This window comes from Phascolarctos cinereus, unplaced genomic scaffold (assembly GCF_003287225.1).
Source record: "Phascolarctos cinereus isolate Bilbo 61053 unplaced genomic scaffold, phaCin_HiC Scaffold_2;HRSCAF=192, whole genome shotgun sequence".
NCBI classification, from domain to species: Eukaryota; Metazoa; Chordata; class Mammalia; order Diprotodontia; family Phascolarctidae; genus Phascolarctos; species Phascolarctos cinereus.
Window position 1 is genome coordinate 340468624 of NW_027555625.1, and position 27397 is coordinate 340496020.

A 27397-nucleotide genomic window follows, 5' to 3' on the forward strand; every position below is an offset into this window, starting at 1 on the left:
GACATTATATTTCAAGAAATCATAAATTAAAAATTGCCCACATCTATCAGAAGCAGAAAGTAGAGTGAAGATAGAACTCACAGAAAGATATCTATAGATAGATCACCTCCTGAAAGAAGACTTAAAAAGACAAGACCCAGGAATCTCATAGCCAAAATCTAGAGCTCCCAAATGAAAAGAACAAATACTCCAAACATCTAGAAGGAATTCAAGTACTAACAAAATAAAAGATTACACAGGATATGGTAACTATCATTACTGAGAGATCTTGAAATATCATATCACAAAAGGTGAAAACCATGAATGAATTACCCGTCCTACACCTGATTTACATTGTACATTGTGTACTTTCCATTTCCCCTTTTTGAGAAAGCTTAGATCATAATCTAATCATGTCATAATCCAAGCTATAAGAAAGACTGACCTAGGACAATAGAGTGAGTGCTTAATGAGCCCAAGAATATGTGAATGAACACAGCCCCCTATCATTACAGAGTAGTCTTAGGACTGAATTCAGTCCAAACGACATGTCTGGGTAAAGAACAGGGAACAGGAACAATACCCCAGATCCTAGAGACCCAGTAGTGGTTCCTCAATGTTAGAAAGAGACAAGGAAGATCACTATTCTTTATCTGATCCTGACCAACAAGTAGGAAGTGGTTGCTGAAGTAAAAATTATGGGAACTTCAGGAGAAAACTAAAAGAGCTAACAATAGCTAAAAGAGGGAAAGTTACATACAGTTTGTCATATACCGTAGACTTTAGGAGAATGATTTTTTAAATTTTATTTTTATTTTTTCATAACCTTCATTTTCCAATATATCTCCCCCATTTTTCTACCCACAATACCACTAATTAGATAGATAATTTATTAAGCACTTATTATGTACCAGAGATTGTGTTTAACACTAGAGATACATATACAAACAAGCAAGATATAGTCTCTTGGCTTAAGAAGTTTATGTTCCAATGAAGGAAGACAACACATTCAAAAGGAAGTTGGAAAAAAGGGGAGAGGAGGAGTATTCATAGAGCTAGATGGATTGAATATGGCCTTAAGATATGGTGGAAGTCTGAATATGGGTGAGATAAGTACAAAGCTATTTGCTCTTATAAAGAAACAAGCCACAAAATTTTAAAATACCAGTAATGAGCTTATAACATCATGGTACTAGATACAAATGTAGAAAGAACAACACATCAAAAGAGAATTAGCACTACCTTACTTATAGATTAGATTAGCTTGCAGGAAAAGTGTTATTCTTTTAGTGATATTTAATTTGTTGAAGTATATATGCTTTTTTGCAGTTTTCAATGTTATACATGTGTCATTCTATTTATTGTTAAAATGTCATTTTTCATCATTTAAAGCTATTTGTCAATTGGTGCTTTGAATTGTGTTATTTTTTAATAATAATAATAGCTAGAATTTATACAGCACTTTTAAGTTTTGTAAAGTACTTTATATATGCTAATTCATTTGATCTTCAAAACAACTCTGAGAGATAGGTACCATTATAAACTGAGAAACAGAAAGGTTGTCTTGTCCAGAGTCACACAGCTAGTAAATATAACAGGCAACATTTTGCCTCCTGTCTTCCTGACTGCTCTCACACTCTATCCACAGGGATATTCTTCTACTATTAAATATTAATATTCTTCTAATATTAAAATTAATGTGGAAGTGATGTACACTCAAATGATTTTCAAAGGACTGAAAATTTTTGGTGAAGGGAAAAAATGTAATTCCTGTTTTGAAAGCCTCTCCTTTTTGTTATCTAGTTTTTTCAATCATGCCCGGCTCTTCATGCCCCCATCTGCAGTTTTCTTGACAAGGATGGAGTGGTTTGCCACTTCCTTCTCCAGCTTATTTTGCAGATAAGGAAACTGAGGCAAATAGGGTTAAATGAGTTGCTGGTAGGCCAAATTTGAACTGAGGAAGATAAGTTTTCCTGACTTCAGGCCCAACATTCTATTCACTGCACCAACTAGATGCCCAGAAAAGCCTCTCCTACAGAATTTATAGTAACGTTAGTTTCCTTAAGAAGCAGAGAAGCTAGAAGTTACAGTTGGAACTGATATTCTAGGTGTGTCTCTCTACATACCTAGGGAATATGTGTGGATTTAACTTTGATCTAGAAGTGTCTTTGAGATAAACTAGAAGACTAGAGAGAATAAAGATTAAGAGAAACTTTTATGTTAGAATGGTCTTGACTGTTATTTTACAAAGAAACATTATAAAGAGAATCTTATGAAGAATGAGTTCCAAAAGAGACTGTTTAAAGTGAAAAACTGAAGATACTTTTTTCTTTTCATGGCTAAAAATAATAATAATGACAGCCACATTTATATAGCCTCTACTATGCACTGTGCTGGGCATTTTGTAAATATCTTGTCTGATCTTCACCACAATCCTGGGAGATAGGTGCTGTTATTATTCTCATTTTACAATCTCGAAAACTGAGGACAACAGAAATTAAGTGACTTGCCCCCGAGGTCACACTGCTAGCAAGTTAAGTGTCTGAGTTGGGATATGAACTCAGGTCTTCCAGACTCCAGGCCCAGAACTCTATCCACAGTGCCACCTAGCTGCCAGATAAGCTAGAGAAGACAGAGAGAAAAAAGATGGAGGCTTTGTCTTCATGAAAATATTATAATTTTTATCTTATAAAGAAGATTCTTAAGTGAATCACAGGTATGATGAGACTATTGTCAAAGAAGTGAAGAGAAGTCATTTGCTATCATAGTGAGGATCTTAGATGACTCTGGCTATGGTCTTTTTTTCACAGCTAAAATATTGTAAATAATTATGTCTTAGATACTGGTTTCATTCTTAATAAACTATATATTTACTAACTTTAATATTTAATTGTAGAAAATTAAGGAAATTTATAGAAAGACATGAACGCCTAGTATACAAAAGGAGGTCTGTCCAGTTTATTAAATAAATAATGTTTGGTAAGCTGAGGTAGCAATCCTGTGTGTAGTTGATTGAAAGACGTATTGACATTTTTATTAATTCCTGAGGAAATATACAAACATACCCCAAATTACCCTTGAGCTCAGGATAAAATTAAATATGAAACAAAGTTAAGTAGAAGTCTAAGTACTGATCTGTTGCTAAACGTGGATGATCCCATGTATCCCTGTTATGTATGAGAATATGTCTGTAACCTTGCTTCATTAGTGCTGCATCAGTGTAAATTTTTTTTTATTTCATGTAATGAAAATTATCTATTTTATCTCTTGTGATCTTTTCTATTCATTGTTTGCTTAAGAACTGGAGGAGTGGTTTCCAATGATTCTGTGAAAGTATATAAAAAATCCCAGGGCAAAAATTCTACAGAAGAAGGTAATACTAAAGGAATGGGGACCTCTCAAGAATAAAATCCTGAAAACATAAGCAGATAAAGTTCTAATAAGGAAGAGAAACAGAAGGCTGTGTAAACAGAATGGTGTAGGACCTCAATCACATTTAAAATAAGGAAAGACTTTTAGCTTTTGGGGGGACAAGAGGAGAATCAGAGAATAGCTAGGAACACTGCTCAGCATAAACAGGACAATACAATGGACAGGGAGAAAAGACAAAACTACTTAACTTATGTCTGTTTCCTCTTCCATGGAAGATGAGCTTTAGATTGGGAAGAATAAAACAAAATCATTACTAGGGAGTTGTAACACAGGCCAATTTCATTTTCTTTTCTTTTCTTTTTTTTTGGTAGTTAAAAAAATTATCAAAAAAGAAATGCTGTAGGAATAGTATACTTATACGTTACCAAAGCAGTTGACAAAATCTCTAATGCTATACTCATAGAAAAAATAGAGGTATAGGAGTTAGATGATAATACATTCAGGAATATGTGCATCTGTTTGAATAACTGTACCCAAAGAGTAGTCACAATAGTTTTATATCAGTGAGAGAGGTCTATGGTTGTTGCATCTCAGTACTTGGTTTCTGTCTATTTGACATTTTAAACAACGATTTGGTAGAAGGCATTCTTATCAAGTGTCCAGATGACAGAAAGCTGGGATGGATAGGTAACAAATTAGATGACAAGATTCAAAAAGATCTTGATGGGCTGAAATATAGGACCTATGAAGACAAAATTTAATAGAGATAAATATAAAGTCCTACATTTAGGTTGCAAAATCAACTTCAAGTACACGATGAGGGTAATATGACTAGACAACAGTTCATATGAAAAAGTCCTGGGTGTTTTAGGTAGCTACAAATTCAAAATGAGTCAAGTGTGAAATGGAAGCCAAAAAAGCTCAGGCTAAATATGTTTAGAATAAGGGAAAGAGAAGAATTGTATTCTGCACCCTGGTTAAAATAAATCCATATTGTGTTTAGTTTTGGAAAACATATGGCAAGAAGACTGGAAACTATGTGATATGAGGACTGGTTGAAGGAATTGGGAATATTTAGCCAGAATAGAATGCATAGAATGGACATGATGGCTGTCTTTATGTATCTGAAAAGCTATCATGTGTAGAATTGTTCTACTAGGCTCCAGAGGACAGAACTATGTCTGAGTACATTTATTAGATGGGCAGCTTTTGACTAGATTTTAGGAAAAATTTTCTAACAATGAGGATTCTAGATGGAAGGGGCTATTTTGTGAGACTGGGTTCTCCCTAACTAAAAATCTTTAAGCAAAGAGTGTAAGACCACTTGTCAGTACTGATTCTTGTTTACATATAGATTTGACCAGATGACCCCTGGATTTCCTTCCAACTCTGAGATTCTGCAATTCTATAAGGCAGGGTACTAGATCATAAGAAGAGAGATAAAGATAAATATAAATATATGATCCTTATATTTAAGATTCTTAAAATCTAGTAGGGGAGACAAGACAGGCACACAAATAACTATAATACAAGATAAAATATGATGTGATGAGAACATAAAGCATACAATGCTGTTAAAGGAATCTGACTCTTATCCAACACATGAATCAGTAGTATCACCTTTGGAAACAAAAGATAGTACATTGGTAAAATTTAACAGATCAGAGAATGATAGGATTTTAAAATTGAAAGGGAACCTCTGAGGCTATGTAGTTCAACTCATATCTGAACAAGAATCCTTTCTATCATATAGCTGCCAAGTGGTCATCCAGACTTTATTTGAAGACATCTAGTGAGGAGTAGGTTACTTCCCAAGGTAACCTATTTCATTTTGGGATAGCTGTGATTATTAGGAAATTTTCCCTTACATCAAATAGAAACCTGGACTCATTTCTATCCATTATTCCTAGTTATGTTTTCTGAGGCCAAGTAGAACAAATCTCATCCCTATTCCATAATAGCCTTTTAAATACTTGAAGACATCTCTCATGTACCCTGAGTCTTTCCTTCTCTAGGCTACAGTTGGGTGTATAAAAACATTCATTTAAATGGAACCTTTAAAAAAAATTCGCCTAATTTTGTCAGGTTGGCAGGGTGGGTATTAGCATTCCCATCTTATGGATAAGGAAAGTAAAAGAAATAAGCTAGATTAATAAACATTTTTATTAAACACATCTTATTTATTTATAAAATTTTAGCTGAATTTGCAAAGGTCATATAAGTCATTTATGGCAGAGCTAGGACTGAGACTCAGGTTTTCCTAATTCCTGGCCTAATTTTCTAACCATTATTGCATTCCTCTTGTGGTAGGAACAATATTTTCTAGGGCTCTGCCATATAGGCTAGACTTGCTTTTCCTAAGGTCTGCCCATACAGGCTAAGCTAGTTTTTCCTTCCTTAAGTATTGAACCTGTCCTCAAAATGTAACTGGCTCAGGAGACTAAGGCTCATGGCCTCAATATGAAAACAGCCCACATACTTGTAGAATGACCAATGCTAGTATGGGAGAGCTGCACTCAGATAAATCAAGGCTATATTCTGGATGAACCTCTTTTCCCTGCTCTGAATGTCTATTCCCTGCTGTGGCTAAGTAAACTTCCTTTTGTTAACTGTTGGATGGACTATGAATTTTCTCATTTCATTTCAAATTTGAAGCACAATCAACTTGCCTGGTCAGACAAGGACAAGTCTGGTCAGATGTGACCTTCCATATCTATTAGGAGGCATTCTCCAACCAACACAATACTCATTTTTACAGTTGTATGATCTGTATTTTATCTTTTTCAGCATTATTACCTGTATTCTACTATACTTAAAAGTCTCCATCCAGATGGAATGAGGTCCTAATGTAAAGCACTAAAAAGCACTGAAGGAAAAATGCAATGCTTCTCTAGGTTTCCTTTGAAATATAACTTTAAAAAAATCTTTTTTTACCTGCTGTGAAACCATATTACTAATCTAGCTAGTGCTTGGAATGTTTCTCTTAAGAGAGAATTGACAAGTAGCCTATCGCCAGCTCAAATGAACAACGAGAGCTGCATTTTTTCCTTCCATAATGCTGTTATATGTAGATTTCACATAAAAGGTTAACAACATAGAATCACACTCATCACTGAAAAACCTCTCCATTTTGTTTGTGCATCTCATGCATTTATCATGTACATTCTGTTATAGTTGTTAACATATATCCTACTATCCTTTCTGAGGGCAGCAAATATCCTCTCTAAACTTTGTATTTCTCCAAAGATCTAGGACCAGCATTCTGCACACAGAAGGCATTTAATAAATGACATACACTGAAAGAGTGGAGTAGTCAGTTTTGTCTTGGTTTCTACCCTTACAATTGCTGCTACTTGACTCATATTAAGACACGTTATTCTTCAACCATGTAATGAGGGGAGCTACAATCCAACTGAACACACATTTATTAAGTGCTTTCTATGTACAAGACACTATGCTGAGTAAGGGGGCTACAAAGACAAGCTTTCCCTGAGGAGTTTACTGTGGGGATAAAACATTTACAAGTACCTTGTGTTTTATTTTTATTTAGTCTGTACTTGTTCTTCCCATTAAAATGTAAGGTCCTTGTGAGTAGGGATTGTTTCATTTGCTGTCTTTTTATCCCTAGCACCTAATATGGCATCTGGGACATAGTAGATACTTAATAAAATGTTATTAATTTATTGAACATACATACATACATATTAACTAAGGAGGGAGAAAGCATTAGCAACTAATGGAAAAAAAATTACTTCCAGTAGGAGAAGGCACATGATCTGAGTTTTGAAAGAAAATGGGGATTCTAATAGGTGGAGGTGAAGAGGCAGTACATTCCAAGCATGGGGATAGCCTGTGCAAAGTAAGAAATGGAATGCCAAGTTCAGAGAAAAGCACATGGGCTGGTCTGGCTGAAACCAGGAATATGAAGGGGAATAATATACAATAAATCTGATTTGTGAAGAGCTTTAAATGCCATGCTGAACTTATATTATGTATCAGAAACAATAAGGTCTTGGATAGGGGAATGATAGGGTCAGGTTTATGCTTCAGGAAGATGATTTTGGCAGTTGTGTGGAGGATGGATTGAAAGACTAAAGACTTAAGGCAGAGAGATCAATTAGGAGGCTATTATAATAGACCAGACGAAATGTGATAAAGGCCTAAACTGGTGTGGTGGCCATGTGAATGTAAGAAGAGTAGATGGACATGATACATGGGCCCATGGAATCAATGTAGGGTCATAAACCAGACCATTAAGACTTTAGTGGAGAGGCTCTAGCATTTATGAAATTTAGACAGGAGTTAGAACTGGAAGAGACTTTAGGGATATATGGTCTAAACTCATTGCGGGTTGTTATTTATTTGCTTTTTTTTAAAAACAAGACTTTGTATACATAATGTAGGTCAAGCTTAAATGTGTCCTTGGATGGTATCTATAGTTAAGTTGCTCATAAGGTCCATTTTTCTTCCTGTTCTAACTTCCTGCAGGGGAGTTTTCATTAAAGACCCTGGAAGCTCTGCTATATCTTTATCTTTTTAGTAATGATGAAACTAGCCCACTTGGTTTCATTACCTTTTAAACAGAAAAGTCAACAAATAAACCAAGATACTTATCTTTTGGAAGGGCTTGGGATTTATTAGGGAATAAAAATACACAATATTAATTTTTATTTCTTCTTTAGGTGCATTTTGGTGGCTCCAAAATCTATTCTGTTGCAGACAGACTATAGAGGAAGAAAAGTGAAGTAATCCATCTCAACTCTTACAGAAAAAAAGAAAAGATTTACATTAATAATCACACTATCCATCTTATAAAATGTGTCATTCTAATCTTTTCTTACAGGAATTGTTTCATTGCTCAAGTTTCATATCTGGTTCATGAATATTAATACCTGATACAATGAAAATACTGAAATATAGAATACTGTATTTCTGATGTAGAACCTGCATTCAAAAACTGATTTCTATGTATAATTATACATGTATTAATATCAGTTACATTACAAGTGCAAACATACAGATACATCAAAAGCTAACCAACTTTTAGGAAAAGGATTTGGCAAGGTTTAGAAAGCCTTTCTATTCTTCATTCATATAACCAAAGTACACAATTATTTTATAACTAAATTTCTCCTAATTGCACATTAAAGAGGGAAAAAAAGTGTTAACGAGGGAAAATTTAATGTTCTCTATTTTCCCTCTAAGTTATAGATGTATCTCTTTAGAGAATGATTTAACACTACATGAAGTTATCACGCATTTATATTATAGTTTTCAAAAAAGCTGTATTTTTTTAAGTAACACTGCAGGTGATGGCTATTCTGATAGACATATTGAGCAGAATGAACACTTAATTTATACTGCAAACATACTGTACAAATATGAAGTTAGAAGGTAATTCTTATCACTTACCAGCAATACTGCACAGATTTTAAATTCTGACTGATTTAAAGCAAAAAAAAAGTCTCCATCTTCAGTAGACAAAATCTTTAAGAAGTAACAGTCCCTTCACTTTTTGGTGTTTCTTTATCTTGTTCTTTTTGAGTGCATAGTGCAAAATATTCGTGAACAAATTGTCTACACATAGGGCACTGCTGAAAATACTTAACACAGCCATCACACAAGCATGTGTGTCTACACGGTAAGAGTACCCAATTCACCTTCCCATTCTGGCAAACAACACAGTCTTTGCTATTTTCTTCATACTGTTCCACTTCACTTTCAGCCAGTCCAACTTTTTCCAACAAATGTCTGTCAGTGCTTTGTTCTTCTGGAGAAGAGTTACTCAAGGATGGTGTATTATTATTTGCAGACATGAAAAGTTGCTGAAGAGCAAATAAATAAATTTAAATGATTATAAATTGAATTCAGTATAGTCAAAGATTATAAGAGGTAGCCAAAACCAATTATGACCTAGTAAATTCAAGGAAAGGGAGAATTCATAGGTAGGAAGAAATGAAAAGGAAATGTGGGAAATTATTTCTTCCTCAAAGTAGATCTCAAAACTTTATAGTTCAGTTCCTATATTTTTGGTGATTGGACTACATATACATCGGATCTTTTCCCTCTAAAATTTCTACTATCATTTTAACCTAGGTACACAGATAATACTGCTAATAACATTAACACTGGGCACATGTATCAAATCCACCATGAAACTATCACTAAAATAGTGTACTTACTGTAAGACCCAATTATCTACTTTAAATCATTATTCTGCTACTCTTGAAGACAAAAAGAAAAGATTATATGTAAGATACAGCTTACCTTAAGGTCATGGAATTGGCCTTGAGCCAATAGTACATACTGATATAATATTCTGCAGGAAAGTTTGTATTTCTTATCAGGAATATGAATCACAGTCACCATTGAAATCTAAAAGTGAAATTGGTTAGTATTTTACTTTCTATTTGCATTATTCTATATATGTGGGGAAACAAATATGGCAAATATTAAAGTGAAGATAAATCAGAAGTACTCCAAGTTAGTCACTTGGTTAATAAGTATTTCTTTGGAAAATAATTACCTCTGCCTATATTATTTTTAATTGTACTTAAACCTTTTTGATAAATATAAGTTACTGTAAATTAACTAAAAAGGCCTGGTTAATGTTAGGGCTTTTGGTACAGTACATAGAATGATGGACTTGAAATCAGGAAATCTGAAACCTGGCTTCAGACAACTTACTAGCTCTGTGACCCTGGGCAAGTTACTTAATCTCTGCCTACATTTCCTTATTCTGTAAAATGGGGATAATGGTACCTACTTCTCAGGGTTGTTGGAGGACAAAATGAGATAATATTTGTAAAGTGCTTTGCAAGCCTTAAAGCATCATAAATGCTAATATTAATATTTTACAAATATTTTAAAATACTCAAATCCCTTAAAATTAAATATAAAATGTGTCAACTATCAATATGTCATGTTAGAACACAACTAATATTTTAAACGATCATTATAACCAATATTTTTAGAGGAACAAAGGGAATAGATTTCATAGATAAGGAACCAAATCACGAAACTCCAGAGAATATAATTCTTCTTATGGTAAGTAAATATCACAACCACATAGACAACAAAGAAGTTGTAATCACTCCTAAAGATGGAAGTTTCTCTACATCACTACAAGAACTTGTGGGTTTTGTTCTCAGAAGAACAGTCAATAAAAATTAAGGAAATGTGAAAATATTTAAATAGAGTTGACTCATGTTTTTTAAGAAAACAGATTGTAACACCCCTGAAAAATAAACTGTTAAAACTTCAGTATTTTGCATACCTATTTTATAACAGTTTTTGAAGGAATTCACTAATTTGGTCAAATTTGTTATAGTGTTCAAGTATATCAAGATACACTTCAATGCTTCAGTGTTTCAAGGAATCTGATTTCATTGGCATTGCTATTCCTTTCCAGCAGTGGATATTACAATCTTTCATGTCCTCTCATTCTACATGAATCTTGTCCGTGTACTTCCATAAATTTTTCATAAGAGATCTGTACAATGTACTGGAGGCTTTCCTTGGACTTTCAGCATTAATTTAGTATTTTGTGCATATCTATTCAATGTTTAGGCACTGTTATTCCTCACTCTTGCTGTGTGACCAGCCCATCTCCTTATTCAGTCAAATATATGTCTTTGATGATGTCTTTTACACCTCTTTTGCATGCTCAGCCTTGGCAATATGTCACAGCCTGCTCGCACCATTTGGTTCAATATATATTGTAGTCTACTATCTTGAAGTGAAATGGATAACTGTTTTCAATGAGGCACATCTTATGTTATTTTTAACAGAGACGTAATTGAAATGAGTGCTCGGGGGCCTTGTTTAGCTACGATTGCCAGATTTTCGACTTCAAAAATATGATAACCAAGCAATGGAGAGAGAACAGACTGATTACATACTAACAATAGTTGTTGTCAAGTATCTGATTGATTAAAAAAAAGCAGAACTAGTATGCTCTGACATTTGAAAAAGAAAGCAGGCAATCAAATATGGGCTAATCTCATGTATATAGAATATGTGGCAATGAGATTAATGTAAGGTGAAATATGTTAAGAATTACTTGTAAAACTGAAAAAAATTAGTTGCTTGTGCAAAAAAACCTAAACCCCCAAAACTACTTGTCACCCAATAGAACTATGGCCAGCAGGAATGATTGGGGGTCATCTTCCCCAGGTGTTTCTGCTTGCATGGCAGGAAGACTTTTGGATGCTGTGACTGATCTGCATGAGGATAGCAGGTAAGAGGAATGGAATATATCATTGCTTCTTTTAGAGAAAAAAAAAAGGGCAGCAAGAATAACCAGGAAGAATATCCTTTTCACTCATGTTCTCCTAGGCTACAGAACAGATGCAGTCAAGCACATTTTTTGAGTCTTTTTGTATTACATTTGAATCTTACACGAATGGAAGTAATTAGCAATATAATTTTAAAAGTGAAAAGTCTCTTTCATGTCATTATTTAAATAACTCCTAACAACATGAAAGACTTCCCTTCCTTATTTCCGAACTGCAACAGAATTATCACAGTATTTTAACAAATTGGTCACTATATTTAAGTCAGAATTTATGATTAGAGACAAAAGCCAAATCCATAATGAATCAACATTTATTAAACACCTACTATATGCTATACACTTTGCTGAGCATTGGGAATACAAAGAAAATGGGGAGACATCAACTAAACATTTGTACAAGTAGCTATATACAGGGTAAATTGGAAATAATCTTATTAAAATATTTTGAAGGCAAGTTCTAATCAGGTTACATTTCCAACATGTAATATACACAGAACTGATGTGCAAGACTATGTGCCATATTTACTGAAAATGTTGATTGGGGTAAATCAACTACGTCACATGAAGAACATTCAGTTACTGGGTTCAGACAGGTGGGGAGGATGTGACATTGTCTTCTGTGAAGATAACAATGCATTGTAGAAACTTCTGTATATGCCCAATATTAATCCTACAGGGAATTCAGACTGAGCAGGTATGATTCAAATGTACATGCCTAGTGAAATATGTCTCTCCAAAGCAATGTATTTATTGAGTACCTCTGATGAATATGTTAAAAAACAATATGTTGTTAAATACTGGGTGGGGTGAGGGATGGGAGGATTTGCCCTCAAAGAACTTATGATCTTTTAGACAGATTAAGACAAGTACACAAATCTCTATCATTAAAATGCTCCATAAGAATAATGCAAAGAATGGTATGAGGTTTTCATCTGCTAGTGCCTCTATGTGTTCCTATTATCCTGTATTTACTTGGATGTATGTACATATGTTGTTTTTCCTGATACAATGTAAGCTCTTTGAAAGCAAGAAGTGCTTTCATTTTTCTCTTTATATATCCTAGGACTAGCACAGTGCCTGGAATATAGCAAACAATAAATGCTTGTTAATTGATTGAGATGTCATATGCAGTATTTACCTGGTTGGTAGGCATGGAGAGGTTATCAAGACTTCATTAAGGAGGTAGTATTGGAAGGTATTTTGATTAAATTAAATTTTGATTAACTGAATTTGTGAGTCTATGGGAGGATAATTTGGTTTCTAATATATTTTACAACTCAACAATTCCCAAAATGCCTTAACACTGTATAATTAATCCTGATAATATCTCTTGAGACATAGGCAGGCATAATTGCTCAAAGATATCCAATATTGTCTGAATTAAAAACTTAGGTCTCTTCACTAGTTCAGTGTTCTAGAACAGTGGTCTACAAAGTAGGGGACATGGCCTGGGAACTGTGTGATCAGATGACAGGGAGATAGGTTATATCCTACCTTCCACTCAACAGCCAATCATAGTGCTTGTCTCTAACCAACTTCATCTACCTTAATCCTCCACAACACTCTCCCACTCCATTTTTTCCCTACTCGTTCCCAGTCTTCCCCATTCTGAGCCCTGCCTTGGCTCTCAAGGAAGTTATAATACCTCTGCAGCAGCTGTGCAGCTGCCATCGGGCTCCTCCCTTCCCATTAATGTAATGGTAGCATTGCCACTGCCCCCATTCCTTAATCATCTTGTGGCTGTGGTGAGTCCCTAAAGCATAACCGGTAAGAGTCCTGGCTCTTCTCTCCTAGTTTTTTTTTGGTGGAACAGAGTTGCACAGGCTAAGCAGGCATGGATGAGTGATCTAAGATCTCATTAAATTTTCTTTTTCTTCAAACCCACCTCTCTCCCAATCCTTCCAGTTATTGAAGAGTCAGTGAAGGAGTCATCCTTCCAATCACCAAGGTTTACAACCTTGGGTGAGCTACCACTCCTCACTCTCCCTGACCCCATACATCTAATCAGTTGCCAAATCTTTGCAGGGAAAAGTTTCCACTGAATGATAAGAGTGAAGGCCAGATAACCAAAGGCTTAGAAAAGGTGAAGTGGAGGCACAATAATGAAAGATTGCTTCCTTAAGAAGTTTAGCCAGAAAAGGGAGGAGAGATATAGGATGACAGCTAGCAGGGACAATAGGAACAAGCGAAGGTATTTTAAGGATGAAGGGACATGGGCATGTTTATAGGCAGCACAGAAGCAGCCAGTTGATGGAGAGAAATTAAAGATTAGAGAGAGAGAGAAGATAATAGTAGGGGCAATGTGCTGGAGAAGATGGGAGTGGATTCAATAAAGGACACACGCAAAGGAGTTGACCTTGGCAAAGAGAAGGGTCCCTTCTTCATTAGACATTATGGTGTTTGCCCCATGTACCAGAATTGCTAGTTACACAATTCACCAGGATCTCTTGGGCTCTCTGATTTTAAATGGTAATTACAGGAGAGGAACAGGATCAGTCTGATGGGTAGGTTTAAGTTAGTCAAAGGCCTATATCTGATCCAAGCAAGGACTAATAGTAGGAAACCTGATATTTCCAAACCAAAGTCACCTGACTGGCTGTAAGTAGGTCACAGCTGATTAGATTAATAAGAAGCATATTCTATAGTTTTTGTTACTTATAAAATTTTTGTTGGGTGATGTCCAGAAGTTGCTGTCATAGGCATATCTTATGTATACACATAATATACATAATGTAAAGTATATTTTTCATGTAAAGACTGATTAAAATGATTAATTTCAATAATTAATATTAATAAACAGTGAAATTGTACTTATCTTAAAGATACAGCAGCAGCTATAAGAAGTATAGACATAACTTGATACAGAAGGAAGAATGTAGAAACTGAGAGTATTCTAATAAATAAGGGGTTCTAACCACCTAAATTTTACTAATAAAGAGTGCTAAAATTTCATTTAAATTTTACCTTCAAGGAAAGTATAAGAGAAAAGGCAAGCTATATCATGAATGAACAGTTGTAAACATTATTTCACAAGCAGATTCTAGTATATCAAAGTGATTTTCACAAACCCAAACTCAAAGGAGTTCAAATTCCAAAGGGGAATGAAATTAGCCCAATTTAAGAGTGAAAATAAGGGTTTCTTTTTTTTCTTGGCAAAATAAAAATTAAGAACTATTGCTATCACATTAATATTCTATGGGAATTTTAAAAATTACTTACAATATCATAAAGTCCTTGGGAATCTTCATCAGCTAAAGTTAATAGTGCCACCAGTGGATATTGAGATCTAGGCACAATGCCAAAATCTTCAATTTTAGCATCACTTGGTAATTGACAGTATTTTTCTTCTTTGCTATTTTTTTTAACACTTTTTTTTTGGTACATGTAAAGGGAAAATAACTACCACCATTGTAAACAAAGCCATGTAATAAATTAAAAATAAGAAAAACTAAATAGCAAAGCCTTATCTTACAAGTTTCAAAGTCCCCAATCTTCACAACATAGATCATATATAAGATCAAAAGGATACAAATGTTGTTCTCGATAGATATATTTGCTATATATAGCATCTTCTAGTGCCTGTGGAGTATTTATTCTGGAGACATAAACATGCTTTTGCAGTGCTTCATACAATTCTTGAACATCACAACCCCAGTAGCAAGTAAGGATGCTTTCTTCAATACAATCAGGTGTTAATGTTATGCCATCTATATAAAAAAGAAAAAAAACTGCCTAATTTTTCCTTAAATGTAATTATACATTATGAATGAGAAAAATTCTTGAATTCTCCTGGCCAGGATAGTGCTAGCTCTCCCTGCAATTGATACAGAGGTCTGTGCTTCCTGAGCTGAATGAGAAAGGGCAAAAGAGCCATGAGTTCTTGTTTCTGTTCTAGTTTCTTCACCACAACTGAAACACTGTCCTAGAGACCTAAAGAAGAAAGACAGGAAGTGCATTAACTTCATTTAAAGGGACAGTCTCTACCTGTAAACTCTAGTGGATTATTTGCATGTAATAAGTCTGAAAATTACCGCTTTTTTTTTCTCCCCAGTGGAAAGTCCTACTCATCATCACAAGTATTTTTCAAAAGGCTTGATTTTTTAAAAGTATTGCAATGTTGACAGCTGTTGTTTGTGTGCCCAAATGGTATGTATAGCACAAAACAATGTATGATGTAAAAAAAATCATTTCACACTTGTTTTTAGAATAAATTTTCCTAATATTTGAATACTTATTCCTGGCTCGGGTACTTAGGGACTAGTTGTGACTATGGATAATCCACTTAACTTCTGAGCTTCAGTTTACCCATCCTGTAAAAAAATAGAGAATAATGTTTATACTACCTACCTCATGGAGTTGCTTTGAAGAAAATATACCTTCAATGCTATGTAAGTGAGAACTATAATACAAGTATGCATTATGATCTGATAATTCATCTTAAACAAAACAATGAAGTAACACATTCATTCAAGCAATATTTACAAAGAGCCTACTATGTATAAAATACTATGCTAGGCTCTGAAAGACAAAAAATTTAGAGAAGACTATTCTACACTCTTATAGTTTGTAGTATGGTGAAGAATAAGACACATAATACATAATACACAAGTGCATTAGAGAGTTACAAACCAAAAGTCCTATATAAAGTTTGAGGGAGAAGGAAGGAGGGAGAGGATTAATCAGGGAAGAAGGCTTTAGGAGGAGGTAGAAAGAGAAGGTAATGCTAGTTAATTAAAAAAGAAAACATTAAAGAAATTGTATATTTCTATATAAGAAGGAAATGGAAAGGGAACCCAAGTAAGGAAAGAATGAACACAAAAAAGTATATGGAGGAAAAGTAGAACAGAAAAGAATAAAAGTGTGAGCCTTATATTATTTCTAAAATGGAAACCAATACAAGAAAACAATGTTTAAGGAAAATAAATGTAAACCAGAATAAAAGAAAAATGAAAGAAAAGGGGGAAAGGAAGAGGAACATTAAAAAAAATGAAAGAGAAAGGAAACATGAGGAGAGGGAAAGAAAAAAATATGAGGATGTGGAGAAAGTAAAGGAAAAAAAATAAAGGATACAGGGAAAATGATGCTATTCCAAAATGGAAACATTTGTACTTTTCCTTAAAAGGTATATTGAATACTACAGACGAAAAAAATAAGATAAATTACTAAAACAATGACTAGGATGAATAGATGAATGAATGAATGAAAAAACATTTATTAAGTGCTTACTTTGTACTAAGCACTATGCTAATTGCTGGGGATATAAACAGAAAATCAAAACAGTCTGTGCTCTCAAGGAGTTCATATTCTAATTGGAAGAAACAATATATAAAGGAGGATTCAACTGTAGTGGCGTTTAAGGAAAGGCCCAGTGACCCTAAGGATGCAGCTGAACAACTGCTAGGGTGTCTTTAGGGTACACTGGAAGTTCAAGTGGTAATGACTGAGAGTCTAGAGGGCACAGGGCCAAGGAGAATTGTAAGGCTTGCTGGTAGCATCAGTACTTTTTTTTTAAAAAAAAGTTTACATATTATAATGTCTTATAAATCCCATGAACCTTCATATTATTTTGTCTATTCTGGAATTTTAGGAAGACAATAAATTGCCAAGAATCTGACATGTTTATCCATTTGATGTAGAGATGTGAATGCTAATTATAACATTTTTGCCTTCTTGTAGTGAAAATGGTGGGGATATTTATTAATGAATTTTTTTTTCACATTTAACCTATGTAACAATCAACACTTAGAAAACAGATAAATTAGGCCCTATTATTTGTTTCACACCTAAGTGTCTGCTTACGGGTTAGAGGTGAAAGAAAAGAAGAAAGTTAAAGTCCTAGGAGGTAATACTATCTGATGGTTATTCAGAACTGGAAATAAAATATTTGTAAAATTATCACAATGAAAAAGTTGAGTCTATAAAATTCTATTCCCAATCAAGTATCCAAGAATATATATGCATCAAGTAAAAGGTTTGTAGTGGAAACTAGAACTTCCTGCTTTGTTCCACATTGATTCCTTCAGTAGGAAAGGATTTCAGGGGTCAGTGGTTATCAGACTTCATGTAGCAATAACACCTCCCTTTTAACAAAAAAAGGTCACCTCTCCTTCCACTTTTCATAAAACAATTCATGTAAATAACTTCCTTAGGTAACATTTTATGCAAATAAAATGAAGAATTTATTACAATTTTATACCACATGAATCTTAATTACAAACATTCAATTAGTGTTGATAAAATCCCTTATAATTTTCATAGTCATAATAACTTATAGAACAATAACTGTAATATGATTGTGATGGGTGGGATGAGTTTTTGGTGCAAGGTTTCTAAAAATTCAAGAACAGTGGTGTTATTGTTACTCATAATTATTTTTCAACCACTAATGAAGAAAGATATTTTGTCTTTATAACAGCTGTAGCAGAAAACCTGTTTCACACAAATAGGGTGCTACAAGGTAGTAAAATTTGTATTGCTTTGTTGGATAAACCAGAAAACTGCTTATTCATGTATAGCCAAAGATAATAAGATTTTCAGGTTCAATCATTTTTTTCAATGTAGTAAGTCTAATGTTCTTGTTCAGACTATAGTGTAAGACCAAATGTATCACATATCCAGGACAAATATTTCCCTATCCATGCATGTTGAGAAAATATCTGTTTTTTTAATAAAATAAAAATTGTTTCTGCAGATAGGATAAGTAAGTGACTAATAAACAGGTCATGACTTTTACTATATCACTTGCAGAGCAAGTATTTTGTAAATTGGGAAAATTTATTATTCTATCTTTTTAATAAATGTAGTCACTTTATTTCTCTGGAAGTTAATATGAATTTAAGTTCTACAGAATGATTTGTCTACTGTTTTTTTTTCTGAAAATACCAAATATGCAAATTTTGGGAAAAAATTTTTGTCAATAAGTGAATTTGCTTCATCTTTGTTATTTTCATTAGGAAAAAATGGCATTTCTTTTTTTTTTTTTAACTCAAATACCCTCCAAAGTAGAGAAAACCATGAGAAAAACAGCATGTTTCACAATAATGTACTCTGTATCTAAATGGTTCCACAATTTTGCAAAGAGTCTTCCTTTCTAAAATATGCTCATTTGGTTTTTTTTTTTTAAATAAAGTTGACTATCTTGGAATTTGAAAAACTACATGTAGCTTCTCATTTATATGTCTCTGCCTTTTGGACATTTCCAAATGATTGTTCTATAGTTATCTCAAATTCAACAGGTCTAAACAGAACATTATCTTTTTTTTAAAATTTTATTAATTTATTTTGTTTTATCAACAATCACTTCCATACACTTTTGAGTTGAAAATTTTTCTCCCCTTTCCTCCCCCCCCTTCCCAAGATGGCACACAATCTGATATAGGCTTTACATTTACATACCCCATTAAACATATTTTCACATCAGTGAAGTTGTAAGTAAAAATTAAAACCAATAGGAGGAACCATCAGAAAGATGAAACAAAACTCAACAGAAGGTAAAAATAAGTGATAGTGATTCGACTTCCATAGTTCTTTCTTTGGATGTGGACAGCATTTTCCATCCTGAGGCCTCTGGAGATGTCTTAGATCCTTGTAATGCTGAGAAGGGTTCAGTTTAACAATAATAGTCATTGCACAATGTGGCTGTTAATGTGTACAACATTCTCTTGGTTCTGCTCACTTCACTCAGCATCAGACCATATATGTCTTTCCAGGTTTTTCTGAAGTCAGCCTGTTCATCATTTCTTATAGCACAATAGTATTCCATTACATTCATATACCACAACTTGCTCAGCCATTCCCCAATTGATGGGCATCCTCTCAATTTCCAATTCTTTGCCACCACAAAAAGAGCTGCTATGTATATTTTTGTACATGTGGGTCCTTTTCCCATTTGTTTGATGTCTTTGGGATATAGCCCTAGAATTGCTATTGCTGGATCAAAGGGTATGCACATTTTTGTAGCCCTTTGGGCATAGTTCCAAATTGTTCTCCAAAATGGTTGGATCATTTCACAGCAGAGCATTATCTTTTCCTCAAAACCAATTCCTTTTCCTAATTTTCCTGTTTCTATTGAGGGTACCACCATCCTGCTAATTGCCCAAGTCTACCAGTTTGGGATCATATCTAAATCTTCATTCTCATTCACTTTACATATTTAAGTAACTGACAAGTCTTAACAGTTCTGCCTCCACATCTCTCTAAACCACTCCTTAGTCTCTAGTCACTTGGCCATCCCCCTTATTCATGCCCTTCTCGTCTCTCTCCTGGACTATTCTAATAGTTTGCTAACTATTGTCCTTGCCTCCAAGCCTCTACCATCACCAAACCATTCTCCATATAGCTGCAAAAGCGATATTCCTAAAGCACAAGACAGACCATATCATTCACCCTTTTCAAGGGAGTTCCAGTTCCTATTTTCTCTAAGATCAGTACAAACTCTTCTGTTTGGAATTCAAAGCCCTTCATAATCTAGCTCTAGCCTACCTTTCCAGACTTATTACTCAGTCAATCAATCTACATTTATTAAGCACCTACTGTGTGCCCACTGTGCTAAGCAATGAGGATACAAAAAGAGACAGAAGACTGTCCTTGCCCTCAAAGAGCTTACAGTCTAGTGGGGGAGACAACATGCAAACAACTATACACAAAGTAAGCTATATAAAGGATAACTAGGAAATACTTATTAGAAAGAAAGCATTAGAATTATGGGGTGTTGGGGAAGGCTTCCTGTTGAAGGTGGTATTCTAGTTGGGGCTTAAAGGAAGAGAGGGAGATCAGTCAGAGCAGAGGAGGGAGAGCATTGCAGGCATAAGGGACAAATCAGGAAAAATGCCAGGAACCGAAAGATGGAGTGTCTTGTTTGTGGAAAAACCAGAAGGCCGATGTCACTGGATGGAAGAATACATATTGAAGAGTAAGTAAGGTGTTAGGAAGCCTTGGAAAGATAGGAAGGTTATAAAGGGTTTTGAGTGCCAAACAAAGCATTTTTCATTTGATCCTTGAGGCAATAGGGAGCCACTGGATTTAATTGATTAGAGGGGTAATATGATTGGTTCTGTGCTTTAGGAAAATCACTTTAGTGGCTGAATGGATTGTATACACATTACTACATTTCACTAGTCTACTTGCCATTCCCTAGGAAGAAGACTACTTTGCACATGCTTGGAATGCACTCCCTCCTCATTTCTGCCTGTTAGAATCCTTTAGAATCTGCTGAAACACCTTCAAAATGAGTCTTTCCTGTTCTCCGTTGGTCGCTAGTGCCTCAATCCTCTCCCCAATTACTTTGAATTTATTTGGTATATACTCTGCATCTACTTTTATACATACAGATTGTTTCTTCTTACAACAGGTCTTAAGAATATGGATTACTGAATTTTTAATTTTTATATCTCCAGCACCTAGTACACAGCCTGGAATGTAGAAGCTATTCAATAAATGCTTGTTGATTGATTATCATTGTTAAGCATTCAACGTGTCCAAACCACACAAGGCACTACACTTTTAACTAGTGTTTATAAACCTACATTTTGTCTTGACATCAACTGACTCTATTGGTAGAGTCCAATGTAATTCTCCCACATAATATCATATTAATTTAAAAAAAGCAAACCTGTCGATTACACGGAAAATTTCTCTGAATGTAACCTTGCCATCAATATATTTAAAAAGTAACAAATCCTTTCTAACATCAGTTTCAACAAAATATTATCTATATAAGTAATCAAGTGTACATTTTAACCATATGCAGAATACAAACATTTTAGTTTCTCAAATAGTTGCCCATGAACATCCTCAGACATAAAGGCAACTCTCCTTCCTATCATATTATCTACAAGTGTAACCAAAGTTGCCTTGTATATGATCTGGCAAGCATAATTTCATCCTTCAATACCTACAGATAGCATCAATGTTTCTTCTAGCCAATAAATCTTTTTATATTTATCAATTCCATATGTGAGGGGGCACTTAACCCTGTCTGTTTCAGTTTCCTCATCTATAAAATGAGCTACAGAATGAAATGGCAAACTGTTCCATTAACTTTGCCAAGAATACCCCAAACAGGATCACGAAGAATTGGACACAACTGAAAATGAATGCACAACAAATTCTATATGTAAGCAACCTTATACAATACAAGCAATCCTGTTGATATCTATGAAAATTTTATTTATTTTTACTTATTAGAAGTACATAATTTTCTATGGAAAAAATGTGTTTTGCCAAAATTTTGTCTTGTCTGTATTTAAGCTATTTCAATTTACTAGGTTTTATGACAAAGCAAAAAGAGTGGTTTTTCTTCTCCATCAATAGCAGCACTTGTAAATCCCAAAGGTAAATCAGTAGATTGCACCTTCTGGATTTGACTATTTTACTTTGTGTCCCTGTTTTTCTATTACTTAAAATGTCTCTACTGTTTTTGTACTAGTTTCAGTTATTCAAGCATATTTTCTCTTCTGTTTATGTTGATTATATAACACAATGGGATATTATTTCACTTTTTAAAAATTAAAGACAATGAGCAATTTAAGACAACAAAACTTAAATTTAATTGATCAAAATTTCAAGGAACTATAACCTTCTGAATTATTTCAATTTTTAAAAGTTGAATATTTTTGTAAAATGACTTATATTTTGCTTACCAAAATGAATGATATTAAGAATTATAGCAGATATTGATACTTTTTTTTTGACTTCCACACAAAGATTGTATAACTTCTAGTTTATACACTTCAGGTTCCAATGCAGCAAGTAGTGCAATGCCTAAACCAAAGGGTAAGAACCTAAGCTGACTGGTGGTGACAGAGGCAAAATATCTCCATTGTTAAAGCTGACCCTGCACCAACTGAAACTTCACTATGTTTGCATATACTGTATTAAATACAATGAAAAGAAAAACAGATGCATTTATGTGGGAATTATATTCAACAGCATCCAATAATTTTTGTTATTGCTGTGTCATAAACCTTTCCCAAAATAATCTTAGGGACATACTCTCTACAATGTGGAAAATCCTGGCAAAGGTCATATTTTGCATCCCTTTAACTGTAAAAAATATATGGAGGAGAAAGTAGGCTCTTCTGTTGTTTTCTTAATCAAAGTTCTATAACTATATACAAACTTAGTTGTACATTTTAAAATACCTTATAAATGTTTCAGGAAAATTTCTTACAGTTCTTTCTTAAGCTAATCAAAGCTTAATGTAGAAAATATTGCAATAATACAGCAAGGAGGTGCTTCCTCTCTGGGTTGCAAATTGATCAAGCTCCTTTGCTTTAAAAATAAATAAACAAACAAAAACCCCACCTCCCTTCTCTCACCTGAAATCTCCTACTGTTACATGTTTTTTCTTTTTCTTTCCTTCTCACCCCATAAATATCAGGTCAAACACTGCTATTTAATTCAGTTCAAATATCTATGTAGTGCCTATTAATTTTTTATGAAGTATTGTGATGGCACTGAGGGAAATACAAAAATATAATAAGAGCTCCCTCAAGGAAGTTTAGAACCTAATAAATTAAGGTGAAGACAAATTATTATAATACAAAATAGAATAATTGAGTATGTAGGAGTATATAGGAGCTACAGAAGATTTAAAGTCACTCCCTACTGGCTTTTGAAAAGAGGGATTAAAAGGTTTAGAAATGAGGCATTTCACACCATATGCTAAGATAAGGTCAAAACAGATCCGTGATTTAGACATAAAGGGTGATAGCACAAGCAAATTAGGTGAGCATGAAATAGTTTACCTTTTAGATTTATGGATAAGGGAAGAATTTATGACCAAACAAGAGACAGAGAACATTATGGGATGGAAAATGGAAAATTTTAATTCATTAAATTAAAAATATTTTGCACAAACAAATGCAGCCAATATAAGAAGGAAAGCAGAAAACTGGGAAAAAATTTTATAGCAAGTTTCTCTGATAAAAAATATATAGAGAACTGAATCAAATTTATAAGAATATGAGTCATTCCCCAATTGATAAATGGTCAAAGGATATGAACAGGCAGTTTTCAGACAAAGAAATCAAAGCTATTTATAGTTATGTTTTAAAAAAACCACTCTAACTCACTACTGATTAGAGAAATGCAAATTAAAACAACTCTGAAGTACCACCTCACACTTATCAGATTGGTAATATGACAGAAAAGGAAAATGACAAGTGTTGGAGAGGATGTAGGAAAATTGAGACACTAATACACTGTTGGTGGAGTTGTGAACTGATCCAACCATCCTGGACAGCAATTTGGAACTATGTCCAAAGGGCTATAAAACTTGCATACCGTTTGATCAAGCAATACCACTACTAGGTCTGTATCCCAAGGGGATTAAAAAAAAGATGAAAAGGACCTATATCTACAAAAAAAAATTAATGCAGTTCTTTTTGTGATGGCAAAGAACTGGAAAGTGAAAGGATGTCCATCAATTGGGTAATGGTTGAACAAGTTGTGGTATACAATGTGATGGAATACCACTGTGTTATAAGAAATGATGAGCAGGATGCTTTCAGAAAAACTTTACATGACTTACGTGAACTGATACAAAGTGAAGTGAGCAAAACCAGGAGAACATTGTATACAATAACAGCAATATTGTATGATGATCAACTGTGAATGATTGAGCTCTCCTCAGCAATAAAAAGATCCAAGAAATTCTGAAGGACTTATGATGAAAAATGCTATCCATCTCCAGAGAAAGAACTGATGGAATCTGAATGAGGATCAAAGCATGCTATTTTTCACTTTTGTGTGTGTGCGCGTGTTTTTTCCTTTGGTCTATTTTCTTTAACATGACTAATATGGAAATATGTTTTGCATTACTGCACATGTATAAACTATATCAAATTGTTTGCAGTCTTAGGGAGTGGGGAGGGACAACTGTGAGAGAGAGAATATGGAGCTCAAAATTAAAAAAAAATGTTAAAAGTTATTTTACAAGTAATTGGAAAAAAATAAAATTTATTAAAAAAAAGAAAAATAAAAGCCTTGAATCAAGATAGTGACTATGTAAATGGCAAGGAGGGTAGATCTGGGAGATACTACAGGGATAAAATGACAGGACTTGGAACCTGACTGGATATGATAAATGAAGGAGAAGAATAAAAAGGACTCCCAAAATATTGCTAATGCCAACATTTCTTTTGCTTGACTATACATAATTGTAACAGGTTTTGTTTTTCTTGCTTTCTCTCCAAAATATCAAACCTAAGTGACAAGGAAATAAAGAGAAAGGAAGTTAGGAGGATCGATAAGTTTTTGGTAAAAAGTGATTAATTTAGTTGAAGCTTTAAATGCAGAATTGCAGATCTGGTTCGGAAACTTGGGAAACAAGTAACAATTCATAATAATTATACAATATTGAAAAAACCATGAACTTAATTTCAAATGTTTATCAGTCAGTGGGAACTGACCACCAATTTGTACATGCTTACTGGTGAAAGGAAATGGGTGGGAGTTGTGGGGAGTGAGAGATATTTTGTAACAAGGACAAGGAAAACAATATATAATTTATATTTCTCATCAACATAGAACTAATAGTAGAAATTAAGAAAAGATGTGATCATTAAAGGAGACTAGAGAGAGCCTCAGGGGAACTATCCTGGGTAGGTGATACAGGAGACAAAAAAAAGGAAGCAGAAAAGGAAGAGAAATAGGAAGAAAGCTTGCCACTGTCACAATAAAACGCCTAGTGCTTTTTCCTCTTGAAACTATATCTGAAAAAAAAAAGAAACTATATCTGTCAATATTCTAAAAAAATGGGGTAGCTAGGTAGCACAATGGATAGAGTGCCAGGTCTGGAGTTGGGAAGACTCATCTTCCTGAGTTCAAATTTGGCCTCAGACACTTCCTAGTTGTATGACCCTGGGAAAATCACTTAACCCTATTGGCCTCAGCTCCTCAGCTGTAAAATGAGCTTGAAAAGGAAGTGCCAAACCACTCCATTATCTTTGCCAAGAAAACCCCAAATGGAGTCATGAAGTTCAACATAACTGAACAACTGAACAACAACAAAAATCCTAAAGAAAAAAAATCAACAGCAAATATTGAAAATATTATAAATTACCTTACGGATCAAGAAAGAGGGGTGGAAAGGAAGAGCAAGGCTAGAGGTAGTACTTATAATGATTATACAATATTGAAAAAAACCATGAACTTAACTTCAAATATTTATCACTCAATGGGAACTGACCACCAGTTTGTACATGCTTGTGGCTGAAAGGAAATGGGTAGGAGTTGTAGGGAGTGAGAGACATTTTATAACAAGGACAAGGAAAACAGAATATATAATTTATCCTGTAAACATATGCATTCCTTTCCCTTCAGGATGGATTATAGGTATTATTAGAAGTATTGTTATTGAAGGCATAACATTAAAGATATAATCAAACAATTAAAGGTTTAATCAAACAAAAGGTATAATCAAACAATACTGGCAGATGAGCAACTTCTGACAAGTTTGCCAAAATTTATCAATTGTTTGCTCCTATGTGTATTGGCCCATGATGGTTGGGGAAAAAAATGCTGAAAATGTCCAATTCTAGACTAGTTTCATTAACTCCTCTGTAATCAATTCACTAATCCACTTATCACAGCAACTGTTCTAAGAGTCTCCTCTCCTCAAGCCTCTTCCCACCCTCTCAGTTTAGAACCTTGTCTCATAACAACAACAACAAATAAAAAACTAAGGCCATTCACCAAGAATCCACTCTTCTTTTCCCCCTCATCTCATGTTACATCTTTACATTTCCTCCATCACTTCTTTTTATTATGAACAGATAGCCCTTCTTGTTAACACAAACCCCTCTACATGCAAATTTGATCTCATCCCATCCTGTCTTCTCAAATAGATCTCATCCTCTTTCATTCCCACTTTCTTTCCAATCTTAAATCTCTATCCAGTGGTTGCTTCCCTGCTTCCTCTAAATATATCCATGTCTGTCCCCATCCCAACTTAAAAAAGAATCACTTGATCCTACTGTAACATAAAGCATCCCATGTCCTTCCTGAGTGCCTTTTGGATTGTTTAGTTTGCAAATACAGTTGCTACTTATCTGCCCTGCATACAATTCAGCAGTTTTCTTAGTATCCTATTATCTGTTTTCTCTTCATTTCTAGAGCCAAGGATTTTACAGAAAGAATTGCTTCAACGCTTGCTGCCTTGTGAGGGTATTGTTGGTGAACTTGCTCAAGTTGCAAGATTTATTGCAAGTCAGAGTTCTCCAGCCATAGACAGAATGGTGCAAGGGAAAGAGTATTGGATTTAGAGTCAAAGGTCTGGGTTCCAATTCTAGCTCTGCTGTATGACCTTGGACAAGTCATTTAACCTCTAGAGACCTCAGTTTCCTCATCTATAAAATAAAGAAATTAGACCTAATAGGCCTCTAGCTCTAAATCTATGATTGTAGATTATTCTTGAAAGACTTTTAGCATCTTCAGGACTTTCCTCTTTTTTCCTGTCATGCATCACCAGTTGCCTAGGAGATATTTCCAAATGTCCCAAAGGTATCTTAAATGCAACATGTTTAAAACTGAACTCACTATCTTTCCCCATAAAACTCTATACAAGTCTTAATCTGAATGAAAGGAAAAGGTGCTTATTAAGCACTTACTGAACACTAGGCATTGTTAAGAGCGGAGAATTCAAATAAAGAGTCCCTGCTTTCAAAGAGTTCATATTCTAATATAGGAAGATAACACAAATAGGGTAGCCCAGGAGTAGTGCTTTGGTAGGGAGTCATGGTGGAAGCA

The 27397-nt window shown here is 34.2% G+C and overlaps 1 protein-coding gene across 2 annotated transcripts in view; it reads right to left on the reverse strand.

Moving 5' to 3' along the window:
- Window positions 1-7961: 7961 nt before the first annotated feature.
- Window positions 7962-27397, reverse strand: part of CGRRF1 (cell growth regulator with ring finger domain 1) — a 54331-nt gene continuing 34895 nt past the window's right edge. For both annotated transcript variants that reach the window (XM_020991278.2, XM_020991279.2), the window contains exons 3-6: window positions 15177-15354; window positions 14867-15014; window positions 9619-9726; window positions 7962-9176 (exon numbers count right to left, since the gene is read on the reverse strand). In XM_020991278.2, coding sequence (XP_020846937.1) covers window positions 8841-9176; window positions 9619-9726; window positions 14867-15014; window positions 15177-15354 — 770 coding nt within the window. In that variant the 3' untranslated portion in view covers window positions 7962-8840. The remainder of the gene's footprint in view (window positions 9177-9618; window positions 9727-14866; window positions 15015-15176; window positions 15355-27397) is intronic.